Source organism: Corythoichthys intestinalis, chromosome 19 (assembly GCF_030265065.1).
Source record: "Corythoichthys intestinalis isolate RoL2023-P3 chromosome 19, ASM3026506v1, whole genome shotgun sequence".
Lineage (NCBI taxonomy): Eukaryota > Metazoa > Chordata > Actinopteri > Syngnathiformes > Syngnathidae > Corythoichthys > Corythoichthys intestinalis.
The window spans coordinates 11,901,247-11,928,157 of record NC_080413.1 but is presented as its reverse complement, the minus strand read 5'-3'; the positions used below and the strand labels follow the sequence as shown (position 1 = coordinate 11,928,157).

Sequence of the window (26,911 nt, the reverse complement as noted above, 5' to 3'; positions counted from 1 at the left end):
ATTTTCACTTGGAAAAGTAGAACGTGTGACTATAGTGTTGAATCTACTGCCCTCTTGTGGCGAGATAACTTACTCACGAGTCGTGAGTGTGACCTTTCCCAAATACCCATTTAAATACGGGCATTTAGAAAGTAGAAATCTAATTGACACAGAGAAAAAACGTCTTCTGTAAGCAATTTTGAAAGAAAGGAATTTGCCCTCAAGTCCATCAAGACTTCCAGACTGGAAGAGTTGTCTCGTCTGGGGCATGCTGGTGACCCACATTCAGCTACACAAAAACTACATCCTCGTTGCATTTATGCCACTATCAATGTGGGTGGATTACTGTTTTTCTTGGATGAAATTGACATAATTCACGTATTTTCTAAATTTTTCCACATAAAAAGTGTGTTGAAATGCCTCATTTGAATCTAACCGTGGAGCTTCTCATCACGCTAAAAATTTCACATTTAAAAGGGGGGGTTCAGTTTTATGTCCAAATTTTATGACAAGACAAGTTTAATTATCGAGAATGATAAAAATGCAACTAATTTCAAAACACGTTAAATACATACAGGAGCTGTGTATTATAGTGTCACTGTATTTTAATTGAAACTTTTAGCGAGATATGCTCACGTGCAAACCCCGCTGTTAGTGGTACGCTCCACTCCCCGCTGCTCTTCCCTCTTGCTTTGCTAGTGAACAGATTTCGCTACAAGCTAGCAACCCGCTTGACTATTTGAAAGCCTCGAAAAGATGCTCCTCCGGCGGATTAAAACCGTCCAACACACGGCAACAAGTCCGGGGAAACTTTATCTGACTGTATTCCAACTTGACTAAGAAGGCAGGACCCAGACGGTTTTCAACGCGACACTTTCGAGGGGGGTGTTAGCATTGTTTAATCGCTTCGTAGTATTCCCGCTGAGGACGACTCGTCTTTCTTTTCTCTCTGCCTTTTCTTTTAAAAATTGTATTCATCCCATTTCCTGGAGCAAGTCCTCGCTGATGAATTCACCGAAAAAGGACGGAGATGATGATGTGCCCGTTAAAGACTCGATAAAATACGGCGAACTGGTCATTTTGGGGTAAGTAGTAAAAAAAAAAAACTGGGATGGAGAACCGCTCCATCATCATGACACCGCACATACTCACTATTATTACCTATAAATGGTTTGCCACGCAATAGTAGTGCGATATAATTCATTTGTATTGGCAAGATGATGCTGTTTCCGCCTACCGATTGTCGATTCGTGTGTTAAAAAGTAACTTTAAAGACCACTGATTGTCTGGTATTCGGTGGTGCGTTTGTGTGTCGTCATGTAAAGACTCCTCCATGGATATTTGGCGTAGAACTGCATTGCCAGACACTTTTTCATCAATGGTTGTAGGTGTTCAGCGGGAGACAGGGATGGAGGGGGTTGAAACGCGATGATGTCATCCTATGCTGGATCTTTTATGACTTCAAGCAGGGACTGTCTGAAAAATGCATAGCTGTGTGCGTGCTTTCAATAGTGAAGTCGAATTTTTAAGACTTTTTTTTTTTTTTTTTTGCTGTGTGTCGTGATTTTTTGGGAAGGGGGCGGTAATAGGACAAGAAAAACCCAACTTCGTCACCAGCAGGATGCGCCGGCTTCCAAGGAATCTGCTGCAAAAACTCTCATCCCGGCCGGCTTCACGCAGACGTCCCTCTTGGCCCGCACAGCTTCCTGTCTGTGCCAAAGATAAATGACCTGATGGCCTATCGCTTCCCCCCATCCCTTTCCTGGCTACGGGCTGAACATCTGAATACCAATGAGTCGTATTCTTTGACGTTTATAAAGAGAGGAGGGTACAGAACAGATCTTCTTGACTCGAAACCTCCCTAAAATTCTTTCGTTTTCCACCGGAATAAGCAGCCGCTAATTCTCTGTCCAAGTCGTTAAGCAGGGTAATGAACAGTGTTGTTAATCTTACTGAAAAAAAGTAATTAATTATAGTTACAAATTACTTCTCCCAAAAAGTAATTGCGTTAGTAACTCAATTACCTGAATGTAAGAGTAATTAGTTACTTGGCAAAGTAATTGGTGATAATTACTTTTTTTTTTTTTTCCCTCAAAAAAAAAAAAAAAAAAAAAAAACATTGGCCACACTATGTGAAGTTTTTTGTGAAGGTTTTTGGTACAATTGGCCCGAGCCCAATTCTTTACCCTAATTTACCCTTTACCCTGAATCAACTGTAAAAAGTTGTTAAAATTGCTCCCATTATTGCATTTGTTCCTTTCTCTCTAATTTCGACATATGAAAGTTTTAAAACTGTTTCATCATTTAAAGATAGATTCAAGTCAAGATTTTGCCGATTTAGAAGTATTTTAGATAAAAAGTTACTTAGGTTCGCTAGGAAGGTTCTCTACAACAGAGCCGTCCTAAAAAGTCTACTGCTTTAAGATGGCGGCTGTCTACTAACGCATTTAGTGCCATGCAGTGTTGTTAATTTTACTTTAAAAAAGTAATTAATTACAAATTACTTCTCCCAAAAAGTAATTGCGTTAGTAACTCAGTTACCTGAATGTAAGAGTAATTAGTTACTTGGCAAAGTAAATAGTGATTTTTTTTTTTTTCTCAAAAAAAAAAAAAAAAAAAACCACACACACACAGGTCACACAATTAAAATTTCTACTGTTATTGCATTAGTTCCCTTCTGTCTACTTTAAACATGTGTAAGTTTTAAAACTGTTTCATCATTTAAAGATAGATTTAAGTTACGATTTTTCCGATTTAGGAGCATTTTAGATTTTAAAAAATTACTTAGGTTCGCTAGGAAGGATCTCTACATCAGGGCCTTCCTGAGAGGTCTACTGCTTTAAGATGGCGGCTGTTTACAAACGCATGTAGTCCTTAAAACATGTTGGCAGTGCAGCCGTGTCTGTCATTTGCATCTAGTTCTATAATATGATATCTACCGTGTCATGTGGGCGTAGTTTGTCGGCTATGGCTGCAGTCAGGTATTATTGGAGCCACCTAGCATCGCGGTTGCAGCGGCGTCTTCCCCACTCCTGCTCTGCTCTCGTCCCCGTGAGTCCATTTCTCTCAGACTTTTTTTTATTCAACCAACTTAGTAACGCATAGTAACGCACGCCTTTCCCGCCTCAGTAACGGTAACGGCGTTGCCAAGATGAGAAAAGTAATTAATTAGATTACTCATTACTGAAAAAAATAACGCCGTTAGTAACGCCGTTATATTGTAACGCCGTTATTAACAACACTGGTAATGAATGATTGTTTCTGTGCCAATGAGTTAAGTGATGCAGTTTAAAAAATTGCTAGCAACATCTTCGCAAAGATAATTCCAAAATTGATGCATCGATACGTCAAGTGGTTAAGCGACGATCCAATAAAATCCATCGAAACGGAAAACATTAATCGGGAGAAGTTTCAAACTAAACAAGGTAAGATAACTGCTCTTGTACAAGAAAGTTATTTCGTTCTAACAAAAGAGAATGAATAAGACGACATGAATCACATCGTCATTTTTAAGATATGCTGTTTTGCTAAAAACAATGGAAAAGTCTGAAATGTTTCAAGAACAAAAACGTGAGTGTTGCGTTGTATTTTTTTTAATGCTTAACTTGCTTAAATGGAGTAAGGCCCTTCGCTCCCGGCCGTTTTACTGGATTTTGACAGATTTTGCAAGGCCCACAGAAAATTCTGTTCTATTGCTATATAAACATGGAACCCACCAAAAGAAAGATTAGACTCTCAGCAGAAAAAAAGTTCATATCTTTTTCCATTCTTTAGAAATCAGCATTAGAAAGTAGATTCGTTTGAGCAATTTCTGATGAAAAAACGGAGAAATTGAGCTTTTTGTGAAAGCATACATTTTAAACATAACTTTGACTTATACACAGCTATTTTTTGCTTTAGTTACATCCCAAACACCTGAACAATGTTTTCCTTTTACAAACACAAGGACAAATAGAGCTTTTGATAGCAAAGTAACAATTTATTTACACACAACTAACAAAGATGACTCTGTTCTGGCTACGACACCCGGTTAAACTATTCCCTCATCGCCGTCTGTCTCAAAGACGATTTTTTTTTTAGTGTCTGAGGGCTCTGCTCGCGAGCAGCACGGACTCAAAGCCATCGTCCACTGTACTAGTGGACCCGGTCGTTCTGCTTGGTCGTCCAGCGCCTGGCATCCCGGGCATCCTACCGGTTGTTCTGCTTGGTCGTCCGCCGCCTGGCATCCATTCAGTCGTCTTCCGCCGGCGCCCGGCCGTGCGACTTGGCCGTTGAATCGGGTTGCGGGTCTTAACAAATGCGCTACTGCCCTCCAGTGGCCAGTTTTATTGCTTTAAAATGGATTTTCAGCTTTGTGCTTTGGAGCTAAATTGAATCACGAACCAGAGATGTCTTTTTTGGGAAAAAAAAAAAAGAAAAAAACGTCTTTGGGACACTGAAAAAATTAAAAATAGAACATATTTATACGTTTTTGGGAGCAAATGAGTTAAGTTGAACTATAACTGATTTTGTACACATGTACATAAAATCGTATTAAAGGGTAGATTTTACCCTCTTTTTTTTTTTTTTTTTTTTTTTTTTTTTGCTAGGCCAACAGTGGCACTACAAGTTTCACCAATGAGACGTCGCAACAATAATCACATGACTCTTATACCAATCAGACTCAAGCTTGCCGTTCTATATCAGGCCGGCCTGTTCAATCACGTGGCGTCTTTAAAGCACTGTAAAAACATAAGTACTGTATTTGACATTTCTGCCGTCAACATGACTGGAAAACATGGGTTTTAACCTCTCTCCTTAATTTTTTTGGGCACCGATTGACCACGGACAACCGGAGATATGTTTTTAGTTTCATAACAGGAAATGTGTTTTCTCCACTAGAAGGCACTCATGCTCTTTGGACGAATGATGCGTCATTTCTTTATATTTGTTCTCTCACCAGAATTCAGTGATTATTTTTTTGTATTTCTTAATGTGGTTATGTAATAGGTTATAGTCTTCTTCCTCAAAGTACAATAATAACAGTTCATATATAGAACTTTGTGTTGAGAAAAAAAACATTGTTTTAAAAAAAAATCAAACATTGTAAGCAGTGACTCACAATGTTAATCATTACTAGAGTATTCTTTTTACCAACTTTTTTTTTTTTACTTGTATTTGAGTGTATTTTTTGGATGACAACTTTGTAATATTAATTTAAAGTAACGCTACTCGAGTAAAATTTTTGGCTACTCTACCCACATCTTGGTGCATGTAATATTTGGTATTATTGGTGTTCCAAAGCAGGGTCGGCAATCTGAGATACTGATTGCTTAAAATACTACCTGCATTGATAAAATGTCTGCCCTCATGTCGTGCGACCACTTCTGGGAAATACTGGCTTTTATTTACGCCTTTCGCTGGTATTACACAACAGGAAAAAATGTGTTTTTTCCATTTATCAAACAAAATACACTTTGATAAAGGTATGTTCTTTCCCTTAAGGCAATGGAAGACCCTTAAATCGAGTTGTAAGACTGGCAAATATCGTGTCTTTGTCCAAAGAATCGGTTTAATATCTTCCTGAAATTTGTGATTCACGCCCCTGGTTCCTACCAGTTAAACTTCAAATTAGTTTGAGAAAAATGTATCCCAAACTCTGGGTCTACTACATCCACTTTTATGTATAGGAATGTACAAAGTCATCAGGAAGAGGTCTCGTGTGTTACATGGTGGAGCGTTGTCACATGACTTTAGCTCGTCGCATCCCGTGTTTTGACCTTGCATCTGTCAGCAGCTATGATGTCACACATATAGCCGTGTGGTCGATGCTAATGTGCATGTAGGCCAGGACACAACGTGGTCCTTCATGAACGTGTTTTGTCCCTCTTACGCCTTCTTATCTCGGCATCGGCTCGGCCTTTTGAGAGCGTCAGTGGTAAAAGCAGACGCGGCGTCCAGAAGGAGTGAATATTTCATGCTGTGCATTTTGATGTTTGCGCTCGCAGGACACAAATGGCCGGCCGCATCATAAGTCACTCAGCCCTGCTTTATCTCTATAGTCCCTTTATTTATCTCTCCTTCCATCTTCTCCCTTCTGTCCTTAGTTTATTGCATTTGCTGTATGTGCCGGCCTGTCTCCTTCTATTTCTGTTTTTTTTTCCCGACTAACCCTTCTCATGACATTAATGAGCAATATTTTTATTCCAACAAGATTCATTTGACCACTTACTGATTTGCCTTTACTGGAGAAGCTCACAAAATTGATGACGTGACAAGACGCCTACAATTTAGTGTGAAAGCAAAAAAATGAGGTCATGCAGAAGTGAATTTCATCTAATTTAGATGTAGCATCATAACTGTGGCAACTTGTCTTAAAAAAATATAACTCTGGGTGGGAACATCTGGGTACGATTGGCAATGCAAGGCTGCTGATAATGATGTAATATTTCTCGATACATGGGTCCTGAATTCATTCTAGGATATTCTTCAAAACAACAAATGAACATAAAAACCTCTGCTGTAAATTGGAATGAGTTTATCACTAGTAGACGTCCAATCTGTTTGAGTGAACTTCAAACGGATTGGACGTCTATGGCTGTCACTGGCAGCTAATGCGAGGCAGTGAGTTCATTTTGGGGCAGTGAATTCATTTTAGAGCATTCAGGTAATTTCCTGTTGACTTTCGGTCACTTCCTGTTGATTTTGGGGCATTTACAGGGTCACTCGAGAACAGTGTTGTTAATTTTGCTTTAAAAAAGTAATTAATTACCGTTACAAATTACTTCTCCCAAAAAGTAATTGCGTTAGTAACTCAGTTACCTGAATTTAAGAGTAATTAGTTACTTGGCAAAGTAACTAGTGATAATTTTCATGTTTTATTATTTTTTTCTCAAAAAAGGTCACACAAAGTGAAGTTTAAAGGGTTTTTGGGACAATTGGCCCTAGCCCAATTCTTTACCCTCCACTTAACTAGACACAAGGGTATTGCGATAACTAGATAGTAACCTTTGCTATGTGTGGAAGTCATTTAAAGTTGTGAATCAACCGTTAAAGTTGTTAAAATTGCTCCCGCTATTGCATTAGTTCCCTTCTGTCTACTTTCAACATGTGTAAGTTTTAAAACTGTTTCATAATTTAAAGATAGATTTAAGTCAAGATTTTGCCGATTTAGGACCATTTTAGATAAAAAAAATAAAATAAAATAGAAAAGTAGGTTCGCGAGGAAGGATCTCTACAACAGAGCCTTCCTGAGAGGTCTACTGCTTTAAGATGGCCGCAGTTTACTAACGGATGTAGTCCTTAAAACATGTTGCCAATGCAGCCGTATCTATCATTTGCATCTAGTTCTATAATATGTGATATCTACCGTATCATGTGGGCGTAGTTTGTAAGCTACAGTCAGGTATTATTGGAGCCACCCAGCATCGCATTTGCAACGGCGTCTTCCCCACTCCTGCTGTGCTCTCTCGTCTCTGAGTCCGCCTCTCTGACTTTTTTTATTCATCCAACTTAGTAACGCATAATAACGCACGCCTTTCCCGCCTCAGTAACGGTAACGGCGTTGCCAAGATGAGAAAAGTAATTAATTAGATTATTCACTACTGAAAAAAATAACGCCGTTATATTGTAACGCCGTTATTAACAACACTGCTCGAGAATGTCCCCAAATGTATAGGAAGTGGCTCAAAATCAACTGGAAGTAACCTGTAAATGCCCTAAAAAGAACAGGAAGTGAATGCTCTGCTTTCAGTACCATTGACTGCGCTAGAAGTCCAATCCAGTCAAAATGAATTGGACGTCTAGCGCTGTCAATGGCAGCCAGTGAGCTTGCGTAGACAGTATTCTAATGAAAGATTTTGGGAGCAACCTGTTGGGTCCTTCTTTTTTTTTTTTTTTAAACACTGACACGTTTTTAAAATGATATACAGTGGTACCTCTACATACGAAGTTAATTCATTCCAGGACCTTCTTTGTAAGTCGAGATGGTCGTATGCCGAGCAGGAGTTTCCCATAAGAATACATTATAATTCCATTAATTTTGTTCCACAGCCCAAAAACCTGAACTAAATCCTTGATAAATACTGCTGGAACTACTGCAAATAGCAATTATACAGATCAAAACAAATCAATTATGAATAAAAATTGGAATAATAATATAATAGTAGTAATAATAATACCTCTAATAATGTAACGTATTGGGTTCTAATGTGGCAGATGTATTTTTGCGTGGTGTACCTGAACGCACCATGTAGATGACGTGTCAGAGTGAGGGAGGACTTTTTACTTTCACTTTTCATGTTCAGCTGCAGCGGACACTAGGCGTGTTGTGTTGCACAAGTTCTGAAATAAATGATGAAAAACCTGACGAAGCTGGAGATTTCTTTGGCGATGTGACAATAATAATAATTGTCACCTTATAAAGACTAGTGAACGGAGGAAGCCCACCGAGATCATGGACTGTCTACGGCCGTATTGTCGAGCCAGTTCACGCACACGCACACCATGCTCATATTTTTCTATTATTTCCATCTTCATTTCATTTCACCTTTTTTTCCTGTTTTTTTTCACCACCTGCACTAACATTGTTGGAGCCCATGTTGATTTCTCTCACAAGAAAATATGCCATGCAGGAAAACAAACTGCGGCGCTGTCATAAATTGTATTTCGAGCATGTCGTCTGATGTACAAATAAATGTCGAGTAAAATTTTAGGTCCGATGTCGAAAAGATCGTGTGTCAAAGCGATCGTATGTCAAGGTACCACTGTATCTCTTAGGTGGGAGTATATCGATAACCATTTTATGCTATAAAGTATTGCAAAATTTGCGATATATCATGTTTTCGATATATTGTCACTAGGGCTGTTAAATTTATCGCGTTAACGGGCGGTAATTATTTTTTAAATTAATCACGTTAAAATATTTGACGCAATTAGCGCATGCACGGAACGACCCGTTGCCTCATGCGTTGCCTCAGACAGTTTGCAATGACGCCATTTTAGCTTATTGAGAGCGAAAAGGCAGAGAAATGCGAGCAAACGCAGGCGTTCTTTTTCTTAACACGCTTAATTGAACACAACGCAGAACATACTGTATACCATTTGCAGCCATTACTGACAGTCATGGTTGCCCAACTTCCCACCATGCATTTGGGCGGAGCAGGAGACGATCTGTTTCTTAACAGCCCTAATTGAACACAACACAGAACATACTGTATACTATTTGCAGCAACCACTGACAGTCATGGTTGCCCAACTTCGCATCATGCATTTGGGTAGAGCAGGAGACATTGTTTTTCTTAACAGGCATGTCCAAAGTCCGGCCCGGGGGCCAAATGCGGCCCGTGGTCAAATTTCATCCGGCCCCCAGCCTCTGTCATAAAATCAATAACATCTGGCCTGCACACAGACTTAATAAATTAGTCAGCAGTGCTGCTACCAGCATATGAAGTATCTTACACATTAAATGCTGCTCCTCATTTACCCAGCAGCACTCTAGGCAACATTACCCCGTGTGACCCTTTACTCCCAATTTTCTAAAATGGCGACAATCAACAAAAATGACCAATGACTGCGACGACCGACGCTTCAAGGATAGGTGGAAATTTCTTCACTAAAATACACAACAACTGTGTCTGCCTCATTTGCAAAGATACAGTCGCTATGAGTTTAATGTGAGGCGATATTACCAAACAAGACACGCTAACATGTACGACAAGATTACAGGAAAGATACGTAGCGAGAAATTGAAGCAACTTGAAGCTAATTTAATTTTACAGCAGCAGTATTTCGCAAGAGCCCGAGAGTCGAAAGGGAACGCCACAAAGGCTAGTTGCAAGATTGTTGAAATTATTAATCAAAAAAATAATAAAGCAAATGTGACACACAGAATGGATTACTAAAATTTGCTTAAATATATTGTTCTACGTAAAGGACGTGAGCCAAGGTCGGCCCCCCCACATTTTTACCACACCAAATCTGGCCCCGTTTGCAAAAAGTTTGGACACCCCTGCCTTACGTAGTTAAAGACACTGTGGAAGAACGGCAGGGAGCCCGATGTGATGTCACCGCTCGGCAACGTCAACAATGGCGAGCTATTAGTTTATTTTTTGATTGAAAATTTGACAAATTTTATTAAAACGAAAACATTAAGAGGGGTTTTAATATATAACATGTACTCAAATGTATCTTTTAAGAACTATTAGTCTTTCTATCCGTGGATCCCTTTAACAGAAAGAATGCTAATAATGTTAATGCCATCTTGTGGATTTATTATTATAATAAACAAATACAGTACTTATATACAGTATGTTGAATGTTTATGTCCGTCTTGTGTCTTATCTTTCCATTCCAACAATAATTTACAGAAAAATACGGCATATTTTAGAGATGGTTTGAATTGCAATTAATTACAATTAATTCATTTTTAAGCTGTGATTAACTCGATTAAAAATTTTAATCGTTTGACAGCCCTAATTGTCACATATAATGTCACACCTCTACATAATAGCGTTGAATCTTGATAATAATAATGCATTGGTTTAATAAAGTGCTTTTTTGGACACTCAAAGATGCTTTACATTGCATTATTCTTTCACTCCTCCCTCGATGGTGATAAGCAACTACTTACAACTGAGCTGTACAATTGCATCGAGTTACCGTGGGGGTGTGAGCGCATATTTGTCACTGCTAATGCTCAATATGAACAATGGTTTATTTGTTTTCACACTTGTATGACAGCATAGAGTATTAGAATGGGGCTTAAGACTTTTCCTGTACAAATAACTTATTCACTGTTTTGCTCACTGTTACATTATTGTGGGCTTAATATATGTAGTTGTAAATCTGCATTGAAACTAAAAACTACGCATTGACTATGTATACTATGTAAAGTGTGTCATGATTTTCCTAAACAAAAGCAGACGTTTGCAAACATTTCAGTGATGAATTACAAATAGCTTTTATCGAGGACTACAGAAATCGTAAAGAGGCTTAAAAAAAGAGGATTTTTTTTTTTTGTAAACAATGTCTTTAAAAGATTATTAGATTAGCAAAATAGTTGTCAATTAATCAAGCTACCCTCATTTTGAAGCAATTATAGAGCAAAAATATTTGCTATGTTTTTATGCTGTACAGATTATGTACCCAATCTGATCACAAGTATAATTTTCAGACGATTGGAATTGGGAGTAAAAGATCCTGCTTTTAAGATGTATTTATTAATGTTTTAAAATTTTAATTGGTGCCTAGCAACAAAATAATGAAGATGTACAAAAATGTGTATTTTTTTTTATGCAACAGCTGACATAAACGCCGGTTGGGGAACATTGTGCTAACTTTTGTGGGAAGCTAATGCCAAGTTAGCATCATGCAAGAAACATAACAGCTGCAATATGAAAATATTTTACATTTGGATGTTCTTTTTTTCTTTAACTCATTGCCTGCCATTGACAACAATGGACGTCCAATTCATTTTAACTGAGAGGACTAACTGAATGCTTAATTTTCAATGCAATTTTCAAAGTCAGTGCATTGAAATGAGTTTATCACTAGTAGACGTCCAATCCGTTTGAAGTGGGAGGGTGTCCTTCCCACTTCAAGCGGATTGGACGTCTATGGTCGTAAGTGGCAGCCAACTCCAGGCAATGAGTTCATTTTGGGGCATTTCACATCACTTTCCTGTTGATTTTCGGTCACTTCCTTTTCTTTTTGGAGCACTGCCTGTTGATTTTGGGTTACTTTTGGGAAAGTTGACACTTCAAACATGAAAAATCGCTGGTTAACAGCATTTGCAAACGAAAAAATGTATTAGCAACACAACAAGCAATGACGAAGAGTGCTTTTTGCGGCGTGTAAAGTTGTTAGTGGTTTAGCGAATGTACTTCCGGTGAACATTTCAAAATAAAAGCACGTCACATTTGTCATATAAATAACAATTTCTGGAGTTAATCACACATACTTCAGAATTAATACTATAATATGTAAATAATACTACAGAATTCCGATTCTACACTAGAATAACTTTAAAATAAAACCCTCTTAAAAAAATATGATTGGCAATCAATATTAATAATTATTATAATACTATTATACTGGACTGTCTCAGGAAATTAGAATACACAATATTCTAATTTTTTGAGACAGTCCTGTGTATATATGCAGGACTGTCTCAGGAAATTAGAATACACAATATTCTATTCAATATTCTAATTTCCTGAGACAGTTAGACAATTAGAATATTGTGTATTCTAATTTCCTGAGACAGTCCTGCATATATACACAGGACTGTCTCAAAAAATTAGAATATTGTGTATTCTAATTTCCTGAGACAGTCCAGTATATAGTAGTAGTATACTATAATAATAATAATGCTAGATATTTTTTTAAGAATTGTTTTGAATCATGTCGGAAAGGCAAAGTCAGTGTTCTGAATCTGTTTATATCTATTCTTTCGCACTAGTAAATGCTATCAGCTTAGCTTGCACAATATATCGTTTGAACATCGCCATCGCAATGTGCGCATGCGCAATAGTGACATCGCAGGACGTGCAATTGTTTTTCTTTTTTTCAACATTTAAACTTTTGTTTTACTTCATAATAAACGCAGGAAGTCCTAGATTAAACTGAGTTATATAAATTAGGGCCGATGGCACCATTTTTCAGAGCATCGGAATCGGGTGAAAAGGGTCGGGTTTTTATTTAAATACAACATACATTCATGTTTTTCTGCTTCGTGCTCGTACAGCACCACAGTGTTTCACTCTCCCTCCTGCTAAGCAGAACGACCAAACTGTTTTTCTTGGTCAACAGTGCAGCTATCTCAAACGGAGCTATTCAAGTTATTTGGTGAAAAATGTTCTCGTTTTAATATCGCTAACTCCCCAAAAATGGCAATCATAGTTTTTTCCAATATCGTTCAGGCCTATCAGCATTTGACCTCATTGTTTATGTGTGATTATTTATTGTTATTTACATGTTTATTTGTACTTTAGTAAAGAATTTAAGTGTTCCAAAATGTTTTTGAGAATTAATAAGCGTCAACAAAAATTTCATTTCTAAATTAGTTTAAAAAGATAAAAATGAAAAATTATTAGTCGTCTAATTGTAAAAATAGTCGGCTGACTAATCGGAGGAAAATTAGTCGTTTGGGACAGCCCTACCAGAACATATTTCCTCCACACTCTTCTCACCTTTTTAACCCCTGACCGATTTTCATGCCTGTCTGAAAATCAACAGGAAAATTACCTTAAATGGCCCAAAATTACCTCATTCCCTGGCATTGGCTGCCACTACCGGCCATAGACGTTCAATCCGTTTGAAGTGGGAGGGATGGCAGCGAATGAACGAATGTTCATTCGCTGCCACCCTCCCAGTTCAAATGGATTGGACGTCTACAAGTGATGAACTAATTCCAATTCACAGCATAAGCTTGTTTTTCTGTTTATTAGTTGTTTGTAGAATATCCTAGAATGAAATCCTGACCAGTGTATCGATAATCGTTGTACGGCCATATCGTTCAATCATCGTTATCGAGCTTTCTATCGCAAATTGTATTGTATCGTATCGTGAGGTACCCAGAGGTCTTCTACTGAATAGTAAAAAATAGTAAAAGTCCTAAAAGTGGCACGTTGCTTTCTGCCTGAACTGAAAGCGTGCAAATTGTTTTTATGGGCTTCTGAAAGAAAATGGGGCAATGTGTCTATTGTGCCACCATTGTGAAGCATTTAAAAAATGAAACTCGCAGTCATCTTCACACTGTGAAGTGTATATTGAATTTCAGCAAAGAGGACTCTTATCACATCTCCTTTCCGGTAACGATCTCATAAATGTCAGCCAAAGCTATTAAAAAAGATGGTGTGTTTTAGCCTACTCGTATTGGCTGCCTTTTTGCCCAGAGAATAAAATGTGACCTTTCGGAAAGTCCTGTTTGGGGCGAAGGTGCTGGACTTTCTGGGAAACGTGACGCTGGTTTCCCGTAGGCCTCTGTATCAGGCTCGTACGCACTTCCTGTCATGAGAACAAAACCAGCGGTGTCAGATGGTGTTTCAACACAGATGAAGGCACACAAGCTTTGCTGACATACAGTGGGGCAAATAAGTATTTAGTCAACCACAAATTGTGCAAGTTCTCCCACTTATAAATATTAGAGAGGCCTGTAATTGTCAACATGGGTAAACCTCAACTATGAGAGACAGAATGTGGGAGAAAAAAAAACAGAAAATCACATTGTTTGATTTAAAAAAAAAAATTATTTTCAAATCATGGTGGAAAATAACTATTTGGTCAATACCAAAAGTTCATTTCAATACTTTGTTATGTACCCTTTGTTGGCAATTACGGAGGCCAAACGTTTTCTGTAACTCTTCACAAGCTTTTGACACACTGTTGCTGGTATTTTGGCCCATTCCTCCATGCAGATTTCCTCTAGAGCAGTGTTTTTTTTTGGGGCTGTCGTTGGGCAACACGGACTTTAAACTCCCTCCACAGATTTTCAATGGGGTTGAGATCTGGAGACTGGCTAGGCCACTCCAGGACCTTGAAATGCTTCTTACGAAGCCACTCCTTTGTTGCCCTGGCTGTGTGTTTGGGATCATTGTCATGCTGAAAGACCCAGCCACGTCTCATCTTCAATGCCCTTGCTGATGGAAGGAGATTTTCACTTAAAATCTCTCTATACATGGCCCCATTCATTCATTCATTCTTTCCTTTACACAGATCAGTCGTCCTGGTCCCTTTGCAGGATAACGGGCCCAAATCATGATGTTTCCACCCCCCATGCTTCACAGTGGGTATGGTGTTCTTCGGATGCAATTCAGTATTCTTTCTCCTCCAAACACGAGAACCTGTGTTTCTGCCAAAAAGTTCTATTTTGGGGGCCATCTGACGATAACACATTCTCCCAGTCCTCTTCTGGGTCATCCAAATGCTCTCTAGCGAACCGCAAATGGGCCTCGACGTGTACAGGCTTCAGCAGGCGGACACGTCTGGCAGTGCAGGATTTGAGTCCCTGACGGCGCATTGTATTACTGATAGTAGCCTTTGTTACTGTGGTCCCAGCTCTCTGTAGGTCATTCACTAGGTTCCCCCGTGTGGTTCTGGGATTTTTGCTCACCGTTCTTGTTATCATTTTGACGCCACGGGGTGTGATCTTGCATGGAGCCCCAGATCGAGGGAGATTATCACTGGTCTTGTATGTCTTCCATTTTCTAATAATTGCTCCCAAAGTTGATTTCTTTACACCAAGCGTTTTACCTATTGCAGATTCATCAGCAGTCTTCCCAGCCTGGTGCAGGTCTACAATTTTGTCTCTGGTGTCCGATAATACCGATAATGAGTTAAAACAGGTGCCATTAATACAGGTAATGAGTGGAGCCTCGCTAGACCTCGTTAGAAGAAGTTAGACCTCTTTGACAGCCAGAAATTTGCTTGTTTGTACGTGACCAAATACTTATTTTCCACTCTAAGTTGGAAATAAATTCTTTAATAATCAAACAATGTGATTTTCTGTTTTTTTTTCCCACATTCTGTCTCATGGTTGAGGTTTACCCATGTTGACAATTACAGGCCTCTCTAATCTTTTCAAGTTGCAGAACTTGCACAATTAGTGGTCGACTAAATACTTATTTGCCCCACTGTATCTCTTTTACCCGTCATGTCCACCTCGTGTTTCTTCATAACGACTTTCTCATTAGTGGTTGAGCTTGAGTGGATGTTTTGATTCTGTTCGAAAGAAGTTGCTGTAAAAATGCACAAAGGCGAGCTTTTTTTAGCCACTTGGAGTCCATATCTCTTCATCTTTGCAGCACTGGCTTCGAACTAGTCACTGACACAGTGATAGAATGATGATATTGATTAAACACAGCACTGATGCGTCTGCATGTACGTTTTTTCGGGTTGTCTGTTTGACATCACCACAGGGAAAATGAACAATTGATCCAATGGAACCGCATTACTCGCATTATACATAATTTGTGTCTCTTCCTCCATTATTAGGTACAATGGCTCTCTTCCCAGCGGCGACCGCGGACGGCGAAAGAGCCGCTTCGCTTTGTACCGGCGCGGCAAAGCCAATGGCGTCAAGCCTAGCGCTGTGCACATCCTCAACACGCCGCAGGACAGCAAGGTGTGTTTGGAATAAAATGGACTAACCCAGGTTGATGCTAATTATCTCTACAGTGGAGTTAATGAGGCAAGTCGAAGCTAATGCCCGCTGCTTGCTTTGTTGCAGGCTGTGCACAGCAGGGGGCAGCACAGCATCTCTTTCACGTTGTCCCGCAACCAAACAGTGGTGGTGGAGTATTGCCATGACAACAATACTGACATGTTCCAGGTAGTACCCTTATCCTAGATATAGTAAATATAAGGCTAGGTGTCAACTAAATGACTCTTAAGTGGGATTGGGGGCCATAACCAGTGTTTATCTCCAAATAGATTGGACATCTATTGCTGTCAATGGCACTGAAACTTGATCATATTATCTTTTGCAGATTGGGCGCTCAACAGAGAGTCCCATTGACTTTGTGGTGACGGACACCTCCGGGGGGGCTAAGGAGGGTGAGGATCCCTCCATAGCCCCCAGCACCATCTCACGTTTTGCCTGCCGCGTGGTGTGCGAGCGCCACCCGCCATACACGGCGCGCATCTACGCCGCTGGCTTTGACTCCTCCAAAAATATCTTCTTAGGGGTGTGACGAGTTTTTAAAAAATGATAATTTATTTGCATTTTTTTTTTTGTAATCAAAAAGACGTAGTTGCATAATGATGGTGTGTGTGGCTCTGCAGGAGAAGGCGACCAAGTGGAAGAACCCAGACGGCCATATGGATGGGCTGACCACTAATGGCGTGCTGGTTATGCACCCCGAGGGCTTCCCAGAAGATCCCAAGCAGGGTCTGTGGCGTGAGATCTCTGTCTGCGGTGACGTATATGCCCTGAGGGAGACTCGCTCTGGACCCAGCAGGGGCAAACTTGTGAGTGGGCAGGTTTTTTTTTTTTTTTAATTAATCTTTGTAGTCGGGTTGTTAAAAAAATCAATTTTAAGATATATCGCAATATTATGTCACGCAATTCTCATATCGATTCAAAATCCATCTGTATCGATCCCTACACGTGTTTTTGGTGGAAGTAAACAATTTAGTGCCTGCACCGCTACTCCTGTCCAATAGTTGGCACCACGGAGCAGCATTGCCTAGCAGTCTGCAGAAGTAACAACATTAGGCTAAGTACCGTAATTTCCCGAATATGACGCGGACTTTTTTCCCCAAAATCAACTTGTAAAATCATGGTGCGCATTATAAATGGGTACATGGATGAAGACAGAAATTTATATATTTTATTTATATATATAAACCGATTTTTTTTTTTAATTGACACGGCCACGTTGTGTTGAAGAAACGTATGCGGCGATCCGTTGCCGACCATTATGGTACGTGACGTCACCATTTTGTTTCGGTAATACTTCACTCTTCACTCCTACTGTTACTGTCGTGTCGACAGCAATGAGCGCTCTCGGATTTCAGACTTAAGTTCTCACTTTCATTTTACCGTATCAATCCATGGAAGAAACATTTATTCATCATGATGAAACGAGCAAGTTATACAGCAGCCTTTAAAAGAAAAGTCACATCTGTTTTGTTTTCTCCTAGATTCTGGTAAGTTGGAGAAGTTGTGAAATCATATTATTACTGTAAATATTGTCAGTTTATGGTAATGTTTTGAACTACCAATACGCTATGCTTGTGCTGTGTTTCGCCAGTCAGTAAAATTACATTTCTGTATCTGTGCACGAGCTGTTTTCTTGTATTCTTCTATTTATTGGTGCCAAAATTAGGGTGCGCGTTATAAACAGGTACAATAATTTTCCCTAGATTTTACAAGTAAATTTGGGGTGCGCATTATACACGGGTGCACCTTATATTCGGGAAATTACGGTAGATTTGTATATGTCGCTGTCTAGTAGTTGCTCGGATTAGTGCTTTTTATAAGTCTGAAATTTGACCTGATTTTGGCTTTGACTGCAAAAAAGAGGCATGAAGTATTTAGAATCCTGCATTCAACCCTTCAGACCCACATTTTTTCTGATGGGCAAAAAATAAAAAATCTGCGCTGATTTTTACTCAAACACGAGAACAATGTGCGCGATACAGTTTGTAGGTAGAAAAAACATTCTTGATTTTTCTTTCCAATTTTCTCCCATCTGCAATTTCTTCATGATTTTTGGGGACGATTTATCTATTTGATTTTTCTTTCAAGAAATTGGATAAAAGTTAAAACTTTTATTCACATATGAAGTAAATAGCACAGTAATATAGTATAGGAATTAGCAACACAGAATACTATTCTCTCCCAAACAACACTTAACTAGGGGTGCCAAATGATTAAAATTTTTAATCGAGTTAATTACAGCTTAACAATTAATTAATCGAAATTCATCGCAACTAATCGCAATTCAAACCATCTATAAAATATGCCATATTTTTCTGTAAATTATTGTTGGAATGGAAAGATAAGACACAAGATGGATATATACATTCAACATACGGTACATAATTACTGTATTTGTTTATTATAACAATAAATCAACAAGATGGCATTACCATTATTAACATTCTGTTAAAGCGATCCATGGATAGAAAGACTTTTTCATTCATTCATTTTCCATGCCGCTTTTTTCCTCACGAGGGTCACTTGTAGTTCTTAAAAGATAAATGTTTTTACAAGTTATGGAAATTTTGTATTAAAACCCCTCTTAATGTTTTCGTTTTAATACAATTTGTAAAAATTTTCAATTAAAAAAAAAAAACTAGTAGTCCGCCATTGTTGATGTCAATAATTACTTACACAATGTTCATGGGTGCTGAAGCCTATAAAATCAGTCGCACCCAAGTGCCAGCAGAGGGCGACAAAACTCTGAAAAAACACATCACTGTGCTGTCATTTTAATCTGTTTGAGCGGGGCATTTGTGCGTTAATTGCGTCAAATATTTTAACGTGATTAAATTAAAAAATTGATTACCGCCCGTTAACGCGATCATTTTGACAGCTCTACTTTTAACATTCAATATTTTAATATTTTTCCAGAGATGTACATTTTATTTATGCCGAGTGTCTTCAAACTATAATGAATTGCACTCTCATTTAAAAATAAATTAAAATACCTGCGCTTACATGAGGAATATAAGTACAACAAAAGAACGATTGGCTAACTTGCATAGCAAAAGTCCGCTATTTTAATTGCTATAAAATGCTAACGTTTTTTTTTTTTTACAATGCTCTTAACAAATCGTTTAAACACATAATCCCCCCCTAAATTACGAATGCTTTTTTTTTTTTTTTTTTTTTTGCTTTAACAAAAATTTGCCTTATGTCTTAACAGGGATCATCAGCTGTATTCAGCCATGTTAAATGAGTTATGTCGTATTCACTGTTGCGCATAGAGGGCGTTGTATCCATCCAAATCAATAAAACTAAATGCAAACATTTTCAAAACAAACCATTCCAACGTCACTCTAAATGAATACTTGAAGCAGCAACATTTTATTTGAAGCTTTTTTTCTAACCGAATTACTCAAGTTAATCGATTAATTGTTGCAGCACTATTTATGTCTACTGTATTTTAACCTCGACAGGCAGAAGGTGAGAGCAGCGCGTTACGTGACGGCTCATTAGTGGACTTGTGCGGCGCTACCTTGCTGTGGCGCACGGGCGAAGGCCTCATGCGTGCTCCCACTCTGCGCCACTTGGAGGCGCTCCGCCAGGAGCTGAACGCGTCTCGGCCGCAGTGCCCCGTTGGCCTCAGCACATTGGCCTTTCCTAGCTTGCCACGCAGCCACAGGTAGATCGAGACAAACTAGCTTTGTAAAGGTGCTATAACAGAGTATGACAATTCAATTTGCTGTTTTGCAGTTCAAATAGTGCTTTGCCGCCATCTTGAGACTCTTAAAAATGTTGTCATTTCAGCCTTGAAGAACGTCAGCCCTGGGTCTACCTCACCTGCGGCCACGTCCACGGACGCCACGACTGGGGCCAGAGATCCGAGGCAGGCGAGGAGGAGCCCTTAGAGGGCGAAGGCTCCACGACGCGGCGGGAATGCCCGCTGTGCCGCAGCGTTGGCCCCTACGTACCACTGTGGCTGGGCTGCGAGCCGGCCGTGTACGTGGACGCCGGCGCCCCCACGTACGCCTTCGTGCCGTGTGGCCACGTGTGCTCGGAGAGGACAACCAGGTACTGGGCGGACACCCCGTTGCCCCACGGGACGCACGCTTTCAGACCCGTGTGCCCCTTCTGCTCCGCCGCACTCAGCACACCTGGGTGGACGCGACTCATCTTCCAGGGTCCCATCGACTAGCCGCAACACAAAGCTCCATTCCTCTCCATTTTTATTTTGAGTGTTCTCTGTTTAACATATGCAGCTCCGTCCCTTTTTTTCCTTCAAGTTTGATGATGGGTTGAAAATCTGGACTTTGGGCAACTAAATTTTAATACCACGCAGGGAACTAGTTTATTTTGCGCAGTTTAAAACCTCGGATGTCACAACCATCGTATACGAAGTAGAACCTGAACCAGATCTCAAGCCCGTCATCTAGCAAATGGAGTTCAAACAAGGGCTCGGAACCCCTCAAACTCTGTAAGATCCACATTACACACACACACACCAAACTCCCTAAAGCAATAACACCACTCGCTCGTGTATAAGCTAAGACCTCTCGCTAGACTAGCGACGGTCACCTCTAACATGGCTGTAGCGTTTTTTTGTTGTTGTTTTTTTTTATCCCCCCAGAGATTTGGAGGTCAACCAGAAGTGTGTTCCACCAAAGTATTTAGATGATGGTTTTCTGTAAAAGTGTGTGAGTTTTGCCTTTTATCTGAACATTTAAAAAATGGAAATCAACCAAGGTTTCCCACCAATTTTAGAGAAGCCCACCAGTGGCCCCACATGTTTTAAAAAAATAAAAGTGTTAATAGTTTTAGCAAACAAAATTACAATTAAAATAAATTATATGGACAGGAATTGTCAGTGCAATTGCTGAGAGCTGGGACATTTTTGTTTACATATCGACCATTGCGCTTTCAACCCTATCACCATACGCGATAAAAAAATATATAATATTTTTTATACTTTCTTTTGTAACAGTGTTTGCTAGCATGAAGTGGCAAGAAAAGCCTGGCCGTCCGCCAGGCTTCAAAGCAATGAGGGATTCCTGCAAAGTATTTTAAATACTAAAAATGAAAGGAATTTTGTGTAAGGTTTCGATTATGCTTAAAAAAAAAAAAAAGTCAACCACAGCCTGAGTGTTTTGTGCTGAGTCACATTACTTAACAAGTGCACTGCCATTGACGGTCATAGACGTGAAATCTGAAGGGAAAAGGTATTATTGCTAACATGCTAATCAATAATTGTAGACATGCCTGATTCTATTTTTATAGTACAAAATAAATATATTAAAACCATAGTGTAACCAACAATAAAATACATCTAAAATATGAGTGCATGAGAAAAAATGTTTTTGTAGGCCCTTTATGCAGGAAATGAATGACCAAGTGATGAGAACAGATCAGTACGCTCATAGTTGACGATCCACGTCACACCCTCGCCAAATGATAACGAACAAATAGAAAGTTCCAAGTGAAGGTCGACCGATATGGGATAAAAATGCTGATACCGAGATCTTAAAAAAAATTCAGCCATTTGCCGATATCCAAAGCCGATTTTGTAAGTCGTAGATATTTGAGGCTGATTTCCTTTTTTTTTTTCTTTTTAAAGTAGGTAGAGGTATTTTTTTAGTAAATTCCTAGTAAACAGCTTCAAATTTACAATGATGACGTGAGACTTAAAGGATTCATTCAGTTTAGTGCTACCAAACCAACAAACGGAGGACTTTTTTTATGATTAGGATGTCATGGCAAGATGTAAGCAAGTGAGAGTTTAAGAAGATGCTTGCCATGCTAAGCTAATGCTAACATGAATGCTATGCTAACGCTACAAGTTACATTTAGAGTGAAGGATCACACCTTAAAAGGCTCAAGAAACATAGCATTTTCTCTCATGCAAGATAAAAAAAAAAATCTTACCATATTTAAAAAACAGGCAAGCCTGAAGCTTCCTGTAGCTACCGGCCTTCAAGCTGTTGCGGGGTCCTACCGTCTGTCAGCGGTGGCCACAGTTGCCCACACAGATGCCTGATCAAAATCCTTTTTTTTTTTTTTTTTTTTTTTTTTTAATCGTTTTATTTTTTTTGTTAATAAATCGGCCGATGTTTGAAAAAGGTCCATATGTCGGCCCATTCTATCGCTCGACCTCTAGTTTTAAGATCAAGACATGCGCCGAGTCAGTCCACTGAAGGTAGAAGATAATCAGCGTCGCCCAGAAAACAGTGGTAATGAACTCAATCTGCACAATCCAAGACTGGCGACACCCTCGGGCACCGCCCTGACAGTCACTCCGATAGGTCTCCCCGCCTTCCAAACCTCTAAAAAGACATTTCCGTCATTACTACTCAGGATGCCGAGAGGCGTACTGCTAGAATGGCACCCTGGGCTCAGTGTTTTCCCTCTGTTTGCCTGAGTTTTCATTGTTGTTACACTATGGTTTAAATATCTTTATTTTGTTTTGTACTAAGACAATTGAAGCAGGCATGTCTACGATTATTGATTAGCATGTAAGTGAAAATACCATTTCCCTTTAACTCCAATCCACTTAAACTAGGACTTCCAGTTCAAATAGACTTGGCGTCTTTCCTCGTCAATAGCAGCTAATGAATTAAAAATGTGATATACATTTTTAAATGAGAAGTTTCGAAAGGTAACGTCAAAGAAATTTGCTAATATCACCATTTTCTTAAACAGTATTAACACTAAAATACGTGAATAAGTGGGAATTGTTGTTTTTCGGACTGAACTGCCAAAAGCCATCATGCCCGCTTTAGTATGAATACCATCAGTTTAACATTACACTCCAATTAACACCAACACACTTCTGGTTTCTCCGCTACTACTAACAGGGTTCCTCTATAAAGTTTGTGTGTCGGTGTATCCAAAGGTTTGACCTTGCATAACCTCAAAAACCTAAACTTTTTTTTCTCTAAACTGTGTGCGTGACAAAGAAAAGTTATTTTGTTAGGAATGTGGTTCCGTGTTTAAAAAAAAAAAAAAAGATATATATAAATATGCTATTTTTCTATCTGATTTAGTTGTTTAACTCAGTGAAAGTTAAGCGTATGTTCTGGGATGTGTTAGATTTAGAAGAACCCGTGAGTGTGAAAATGTTGCCAACGCTGTGTCATTCACTCACTAACACGCAAACAATACATGTTGACACAGTGCTCCTGGATATTGAATGTAGCCGACCATACAGGCTATGTGTTTATTAGCCTCTCCCTGGTGCTCATATTGAATGGTCTATATTGTGATACTATTTTTGTAAGTGAATATGACAGCGTACCCCCTCCACCCAGCTTGAATATGATAACCTCACGTATGAAAGAGTGGATACACTCACGTTTGTGTATCCCGCTTGCATGTACACACGTATGCACAGTATGTACGCTGCACTCAAAATGCGCCCCCGCCACTGCCCGCCTTTTGAATTTGAGTGTTCGAAGGCTGCGTTCAGACTGCAGGCATACCTGATTCCAATCAGATTCCTCCTCGAATCTGATTTTTTAGAGCTGACTGTTCACACACTGTTTTTTTTTTAGCAAGCGTCCAAATCAGATCTGGGCCTGTTCAGACTGGGCCACATTGTTGACACACCTGACAGGGTGCTGTGGCAACAAAGGCGTCATCCAGCATAGAGTGACGTCACAAACAGTCAAATCCCATCCGAGCTGTTTATCTTGTCCATACACTGCTGGCCAAAAGAATTGGCAACCCTGCAATTCTGTCAGATAATGGTCAATTTCTCCCAGAAAATGATTGCAATTACAAATGCTTTGGTAGTAATATGTTCATTTTTTCGCTTGCAATGAAAAAACACAAAAGAGAATGGAAATAAAAATTGAATTATTATCATTTAACACAAAACTCCAAAAATGGGCCGGACAAAAGTATTGGCACCCTTTGAAAAATCGTTGTGATGCTTCTCTAATTTGTGTAATTAACAGCACCTGTTACTTACCTGTGGCACATAACAGGCGGTGGCAATAACTAAATCACACTTGCAGCCAGTAAAAATGGATTAAAGTTGACTCAACCTCTGACCAATGTCCTTGTGTGTACCACATTGAGCATGGAGGAAAGAAAGAAGACCAAAGAACTGTCTGAGGACTTGAGAAGTGAAATTGTGAGGAAGCATGAGCAATTTTTAGGCTACAAGTCCATCTCCAAAGAACTGAATGTTCCTGTGTCTACCGTGCGTTGTGTCATCAGTAAGTGTAAAGCCCATGGCACTGTGGTTAACCTCCCTAGATGTGTACGGGGGAAAAAAACTGACGAGACATTTCAACAAAAGATTGTGTGAATGGTGGATAAACAACCTTGACTAACATCCAAACAACTTCAAGCTGTCCTGCAGTCCGAGGGTACAACGGTGTCAACCTGTACTATCCGTCGGCGTCTGAATGAAAAGGGACTCTATGGTAGGATACCCAGGAAGACCCCACTTCTGACCCAGAATCAGGCTGGAGTTTGCCAAAACTTCCCTGAGAAAGCCAAAAACTTTTTGTAAGAATGTTCTTTGGTCAAATGAGACAAAAATACAGCTTTTTGGGAAAAGGCATCAACATAGAGTTTACGGGGGGAAAAATGCGGTACCCACAGTCAAACATGGCGGAGGTTCCCTGATGTTTTTAGGTTGCCTTGCTACCTCTGGCATTGGACTGCTTGACCGTGTGCATGGAATTATGAAGTCTGAAGACTACCAATAAATTTTGCAGCATAATATAGGGCCCAGTGTGAGAAAGCTGGGTCTCCGTCAGAGGTCATGGGTGTTCAAGCAGGACAATGACCCAAAACGCACTTCAGAAAGCACTAGAAAATAGTGAGAGAGAAAGCACTGGAGACTTCTAAAGTTGCCAGCAGTGAGTCCAGACCTGAATCCCATAGAACACATGTGGAAAGATCTGAAAATGGCAGTTTGGAGAAGGCACCCTTCAAATCTGAGACCCGGAGCAGTTGGCCAAAGAAGAATGGTGTAAAATTCCAGCAGAGCATTGTAAGAAACTCATTGATGAATACCGGAAGTGGTTGTTCGCAGTTATTTTATCTAAAGGTTGTGCTATCAAATATTAGGCTGAGGGTGCCAATACTTTTGTCCGGCCCATTTTTGGACTTTTGTGTAAAATGATAATGATTTAGTTTTTTTTTTTTTTTTTTTCCCATTCTCTTGTGTGTTTTTTCATTGTATAAATGAAGATATTACTACCAAAGCATTTGTAATTGCAATCATTTTCTGGGAGAAATTGAGCATTACCTGACAGAATTGCAGGTGTGCCAATACTTTTGGCCAGCAGTGTATTTGATATGAAACTACCTTCCATATGTGGTTTCAATCCATCTCGTGAAAATCAGATTTCTGTGCTTTGGGACTATTCCGGCTACAAAAGAGCCATCCAGTTTCAAACTGGATGGGCTAAAAATCAGATTTTGGCTGCCAGTCTGAACAAGGCCTAAGATGTCTTCCGAGTCTTCGGCTGTTAGATGTGCAAAAATAGATGGAAAAGAAAAAATCCTCATACTTGACCGATATTTGGAGGCGAGAGTCACACTTTGTACTGTAATTCTCATATTTGCCGCCAACTCTACTGCAGCATAAGAGAAATTCCGCCCACGTGAAGTTTATTTTAGAGTCATTCATCCTTTTTATTTATTTTTGGCTTGTAGTTCATAAAGGCAAACGGCACTTTTGCTGGCATGTTAACCATGAAACTAAATCTTGAGTTATAATTTCATGTAACATTTGAAAAATGCTTAACCTGACGAAAACAGCGGTATCTTGATTCGGTGGATAAATTTTCCATTAAAATGTAATGTCGTGTGATTTCGTCCATCAAGGTACCACACAAGTTCCGCAATTTGACCGTAGCTGATCATTTTTCGGTGGTTATCGTCACGTGCTCGATCGTTTTCGGTGGTTATCGTCGCTCAGGATTTAGCGCGGCACACAGTGATTTCACTTAACGCAACACTTAAACAGAAAGCATTTATCCGCTAATATAGAAATGTATACAAGGTCACGTGTGATCAGTTACTTACGGGTTTTAATAACAAAAGAATGAAACCGTGCGAACCTGCCAAAAGTTAATTAATATAACATTCAATACAGTGTTGGCATGTGGATGGAAGAACTGTTGCAGCACCTATTTTACTTTTACAATCCTTTGTTCATTTTTACTTGTGTCTATCTACGATTTCAAACTCTTTAGTTTTAACGTGTAGCCGCCTCTAGATGCAGAAACAGTATTTATTTACTTTTAATATTTTTAGCACTTCTCTAACGATGTCCTGTATCAGTTGACCATGCTTTCAACGTACAACGAGACCGTGAAACCACTTCTACCGTTTTATTATGCATTTTTGAAGAAATCCAAACCATGTACAGCTTTTTTTCTCTCCATTATTTTTACTATTGTATTCCTCTGTAACCGAATGGTGCACAGACAATCGCTATACACATGTCAATAAACCTGTTAAAAGTGCCACTTTTTTTTTTTTTTTTTTTTTGCTTTTGTGATTTTTAATTTTTTTATATTCATGTATAGAATGGAAGGATTTAAAATATACATTAAAAAAGACTAATATTTGCCAGCAGATGACGCTCTTTCACCAGTTTTATGGATGAGTACTTCATTGCTCTAAATTGCATCACCTCTAGGACCATTTTTTTTCTTATTTTGCATCACCACGCAAAATTGGCAGACGTTTGAATTAATATAGAAAATAAAAAAATAAGTTTACTGTGGAAAGAAAATTGAACTAGCAAGAATATAATTTCCATGATGAGCATCCAATTTTCCTTTT

At 39.2% G+C, this 26,911-nt stretch overlaps 1 protein-coding gene across 1 annotated transcript; it reads left to right on the top strand.

The window, feature by feature from the left end:
- The first annotated feature begins 182 nt into the window (after window positions 1-182).
- Window positions 183-26,610, top strand: LOC130907643 (E3 ubiquitin-protein ligase pellino homolog 2). Its single transcript, XM_057822951.1, has 7 exons — window positions 183-1,064; window positions 15,952-16,081; window positions 16,187-16,288; window positions 16,446-16,643; window positions 16,741-16,926; window positions 19,585-19,790; window positions 19,916-26,610. Exons 1-7 carry the CDS (start codon window positions 985-987, stop codon window positions 20,301-20,303), a joined length of 1,290 nt encoding a protein of 429 aa, XP_057678934.1. The 5' UTR covers window positions 183-984; the 3' UTR covers window positions 20,304-26,610.
- Window positions 26,611-26,911: the final 301 nt, after the last annotated feature.

Bases quoted from the DNA above. Each gene is read 5' to 3' on its own strand.
- LOC130907643 (XM_057822951.1), top strand. From the start codon at position 985: ATGAATTCACCGAAAAAGGACGGAGATGATGATGTGCCCGTTAAAGAC. The intron at 16,644-16,740 runs GTGTGACGAGTT...GTGGCTCTGCAG, and splicing joins CCAAAAATATCTTCTTAGGG to GAGAAGGCGACCAAGTGGAA. The intron at 16,927-19,584 runs GTGAGTGGGCAG...TAACCTCGACAG, and splicing joins GACCCAGCAGGGGCAAACTT to GCAGAAGGTGAGAGCAGCGC.